This window comes from Sphaerodactylus townsendi, linkage group LG02 (genome assembly GCF_021028975.2).
Source record: "Sphaerodactylus townsendi isolate TG3544 linkage group LG02, MPM_Stown_v2.3, whole genome shotgun sequence".
NCBI lineage: Eukaryota > Metazoa > Chordata > Lepidosauria > Squamata > Sphaerodactylidae > Sphaerodactylus > Sphaerodactylus townsendi.
This window is the reverse complement of record NC_059426.1, coordinates 82,798,547-82,803,200: the sequence shown is the minus strand read 5'-3', so window position 1 is coordinate 82,803,200 and position 4,654 is coordinate 82,798,547. Positions and strand designations below refer to the sequence as shown.

General features: G+C 46.0%; 1 protein-coding gene across 1 annotated transcript; it reads right to left on the bottom strand.

The window, feature by feature from the left end:
• Nucleotides 1-1,017: 1,017 nt before the first annotated feature.
• LOC125425731 (pleckstrin homology-like domain family A member 2) lies at nt 1,018-3,758 on the bottom strand. Its single transcript, XM_048483303.1, has 2 exons — nt 3,084-3,758; nt 1,018-1,547 (listed from the first exon to the last, which is right to left on the bottom strand). Exon 1 carries the CDS (start codon nt 3,576-3,578, stop codon nt 3,144-3,146), a length of 435 nt encoding a protein of 144 aa, XP_048339260.1. The 5' UTR covers nt 3,579-3,758; the 3' UTR covers nt 1,018-1,547; nt 3,084-3,143.
• Between the last annotated feature and the right edge of the window lie 896 nt (nt 3,759-4,654).

Genomic DNA, 4,654 nt, shown 5'->3' with positions numbered 1-4,654 from the left:
TATTAGTTTGCTACCTCAGGACTGTAGTCTGTGCCTCACGATCATCATTTATATTCTTGCAATTTATTTACAGCTCAACGTGTTACTTGGTGTTTTATTAGCAAGTATCTTGGAATGGAGCATGGGGAGAAAAGGAGCCCTAACTAAACTTCTGCGCATTTGTTTCAGAGGGTAACCACAGCAGAACAGCTGGATTTGAGTCAGCACCTTAGAGACCAACATGATTTTGGGATATGAGCTTTTGAAAGTCAAAGCTCCATTCATCAGATTTTGAACACTGTCATAGCAATTATGGCAAGAATAATTTCGCAGAGGAGGTCAAGTTTGGCGGAAGCTTAACTCTGCCCACAAGCCAAAGCTCTATATTTACAGCTGCATGTCTAATGGCCTACCTAACCTGTCATTCCTGGAGTAATTTTCAGATTTCTTAAAAGTTATACATTTCCACCTTGCCTATTATTGGAATAAAAAGTTCAAAAACTGCTCAGACATGCAAATGTTCAGAGCACTTTTGGACTAAGTGAGATGAACCCAAAACCACAAAGGCTTGTCAAACTATCCTGCAGCGTAACATAACCTGACACATGGAAGATAAGCCTGCATTCTCAGACTCAGACAGCACTTCGAAAGACACTTCCTTGGGGTGAACTGCAAAGAACAGAAGAGCTATTCCATTTGTCTGTTGTATGCTCTTCTACATGTTCTTAGTTGCATCCAGCATTACGCACTGCTTAAGAAGACAACTCAGGGAACCACACATGGTGTCTAAGCTAGAGAGAATTCCAGTAAAACAGTTGTGGCTTGATGGTGCATCAAGAACTCTTGATACCATTTGATAGAGCTGATCACTTGATAGGCAGAAAAGGTGGAGAGTTGGCTACCTGCTTCCTTCTTTCCCTCAATTAAGAGTTGACATTGGGGATCATTTGTTTGGTGGTGCAGCAGTACTCCCTCCCTGCTCCAAAGCAGGGGTGAAGAGGGAAATCTATTCCCCCTTTTTATGTTCGGCTTATTGTGAAATCTGCATGTTTATTGTACAGCAGCATATCCAATTGGAAGGTTAGATTTAGACAGCATTCTCAACAGTTTGCACCAACTAGAAACTGAAAACAATTCACCTCCATATTATAGTAGAAAACAAACACTTCAAGTAATTTATTTGGAATGAACACATTAGTGCAAAAAGCAGCCTTAAAACAGACATTTCTTTAAAAAGCATTCATTCAAATAAATATAAAATACAGATACTACAAATAATTTAAATGTTTTTTCCCATGAGATATTATGGAATATAGTCCTTGTATCCTATAAATAAAAATGAAGTAACAAGTTTACACGCTCAACTTTCAATTTGCCAGACTGTTGCCATTTTGAAAAAAAGTCTTCAGTTTGTATCTGCATTTTCAAGAGAAATGCGGCAGCTCTGCTCAGCAGCCTTTTTCAGAGCTGAAGAACTCTTAACCATTTGGAACATCCTCCTTTGATTTCCTTCATTGGTGTCCTGTTCCAATCCAGTCTTGATCTTCTTTAACACAGAGAAATATGATCTAGAGAAAACAAAAGAAATCTGAAACTTGGACTTATCAAACAATGCTGCCCTACCAGTCTGCCCCCCCCATTTCTACAGATGTTTCCCGCATTCCACAAGGTAGACTGAGCATGAGGCTTCTGTCTCATACTCAAGATGTTAGGGTAAGAACAATAGGACTATACTTGACAGTATTATGCAGACAGACTTTCAATCTGCAAAGATTTGAGTCCAATGAGAGAAGAGTTCATGTTTGGGCACACAGCAGCTAAACCTGTCCCTCTGGGCTCAGTTCACATCTATAATACAGTTGTGAATAATACCAGCAGATTCAGAGGGGTTCAGAAGTACCTTCAGGGTGGTTCTTGCTACAAATCACTATGACTAGGTAGTAGAGAAACTTATGAAATCAATGTAGCAGATATTAAGTAACCTTGTTGAATTTTATTTCTCATTAAGTATTACTAGAGTCACTCCTTGTACATCTATTACAGAATAATGGCACTAATATAAAATATGTTTGGGAAGTCAAAACAGCAACATTCACTGGCCAACCATGCTGCTCTAGTGATTCTGGTGGATTTTCTGGGCTGTGTGGCCATGGTCTGGTGGCTCTTGTTCCTAATGTTTTGCCTGCATCTCTGGCTGGCATCTTCAGAGGTGAAACATTAGGAACAAGATCCACCAGACCACGGCCACACAGCCTGGAAAACCCACCAGAACCAGTTGAATCCAGCCGTGAAAGCCTTCGACAATACCTGCTACTCTAGTTTATCTGGTTTTCATAGGGAGCTTTGTATTCTATCTATTTACTTATCCACTGTGTGCCTTTAAAAATCATGATAAAGTCCATGACTGGTGAATTAACTCTGGGGAATCTAATGTAATCAGCAATTTTATGAGAGAAAGCACAATTTCCATGGGTAATGGAAGGTTACACAAGTAATTCCACCACCCTCCCCACTTGCATTATGTCACACACAACCCTTGGATTCTTTGGGTATAACACAACCCTTGGAATCTTTGGGTCAACATGTGTCGACACACCGTACACTGGTGAACATAAAGTTTGCTTGCAGCAGGAACAACCATGTATGCACCAGGCCTTCAAACTGGGACTTTTTGGAGCAACAAGCAGTGCAAAGGGTTTGTAAGAGAGAAAGACCCACAAGTCTTATTCAAGGTCTTTTGGTATTTCTCTGTTTGGTGACTTAAGGATTTGGTGTAGTTCTCACTACTAGGACACCCATTAATCCAAAGACAGAAGTGGCAGCCTCAACCAGTTGAATGAAGCTTCCATCCTATTATTTAATAATTGGAAATACCTAAAATCCTTTACTGTAGTAAATTAGGTCTATGCTCTCAACTGTATTAGTTAATGTCCTGAAACCGTAGCCCAGATAAACCAGAGTCAAAGAACTTTGAAGCACTGACGGCTGCACCATTTAGACAAACTCTAAATCTAGTCTTGTTTAAACTAGATTTGCATGCTATGATTCCCCCCCCCCCAACCCCTCCCCCCGAAAATTAAATTACAATAAGAGCGGGGGCTCACCTGGGCTGTGCCTGCCCGGCCGGCCGGGCGCGCGTGGGTGTGCGGCCTGGGGTGGGGGGCTCAGGGGGCCCTGGCCAGGCGCCTGTGGCGGGTCGGGGGCGCGGCGGCGACGGCAGCGTGGTGCTGCTGCTCCGCGGCCTCCTGGCGGCTCCTGAAGTCCTGGACGGCGCGCTTGTTCTGGAAGTCGATGAGGGCCAGGGTGATGGAGGCGTTCCAGCAGCTCTCGCCCGGGCAGCGGAAGTCGATCTCCTTGCGGTCCGTGGTGACGATGGTGAAGTAGACGTACTTGCCCGTGCGCTCCACGCAGTCCACCTTCTGGATGGCGCCGAAGCGCAGCTCCTTGGCCTTGGCCCTGCCGCCGCCCTCGGGCGAGAAGAGGCGCAGGCTGTCCGCGCTCAGCACCACCTGCTTCTTCTTCCACAGCTGGAACAGGCTGTCGCTCCGCTTCTCCAGCTCGCCCTCGCGGATCACCTCCGACGACCCGGGACCCTTCATCGCGCCGTCCTGCCTCACCCTCCTCCTCCTCCTCCTCCTTCTGCTGCTGCTGGCCCGGCCGATCTCCCTGCACGGCCGCCCTGCAAGCGCCCCTACGGCTCTCCAACGCCCGCCGCTCCTGCTGCTGCTGCTGCTGCTGCTCTGCAGGCTGCTGGGCGCGCCGGAGCCCGACCGGGCCCATTTATGGTCATACAGGCGCGCCGCCCCCTCCCGCCTCCGCCCGCGCCCGGCTGCCTCGGTAGGCTTGACCGAGTCTCAATTTGCTCCCTTCGTCTACAGCGAGTTCTTTTTCCACCCTCTCTCGGCCCCAGCATTATTCATTCTTCCCAACAATCTTAGGCAACGCGCTTCTTTTGCAGACATCTGGACTGGCGGGGAATCAATTTGGTAAATAAATGAAGTCAATTGCTCACTTCAAAATGTTGCAAAAGTGACCCTCCAAGCCCTCCCAGCCAAAGACAGTGGCTGGTTCATGCATACATGCGCATCGCCTGATGCTTGATTGCTGCAATTTGCAACCTGCAAGACTCGCAGGACTGACTCCACTGAGAAATGAAATGAGGTGAGAGTTCTGGCTTTGGTATTATAGCTGTGATGCTATCCACAGGTGCAAGATATGGTGAACCTTTCCAGATAGATAAAGGGCATGCAGTACATCAGCAATCCAACCATGCTCCATCACATCGCTAGAGTTTCCCAACAAACAGATAATTATTTCCTTTGCTGAATTATTCAGCAAGTTTCTCTGAATTTTAAGCTTTTCCAAATTATTTGTTACTTCTCTCCAAAGATAACAGAAAGATTCTATAAACTACTGACTACAATATTGCTTGCTCAGTTTTGGCCTGAAGGGTAGGGAGTGAACATCTGGCCCCTTCCTGTGACCTTTGGCAGTAGTCTGGAAATCCACATGACCGCACAGGAAATATTGAAGCTGAGCTGGCCATGATGGCTGCCTTTCTCATGGCCTGAATGGTTTCTGTTCTGCTTGCCAGAGAGATTTGCAGGATTTCCATTAAGCCACTTGGCAAATACTGTAATAAGCTGCAAAAGTGTTGGCTGCAGTGACATTATGC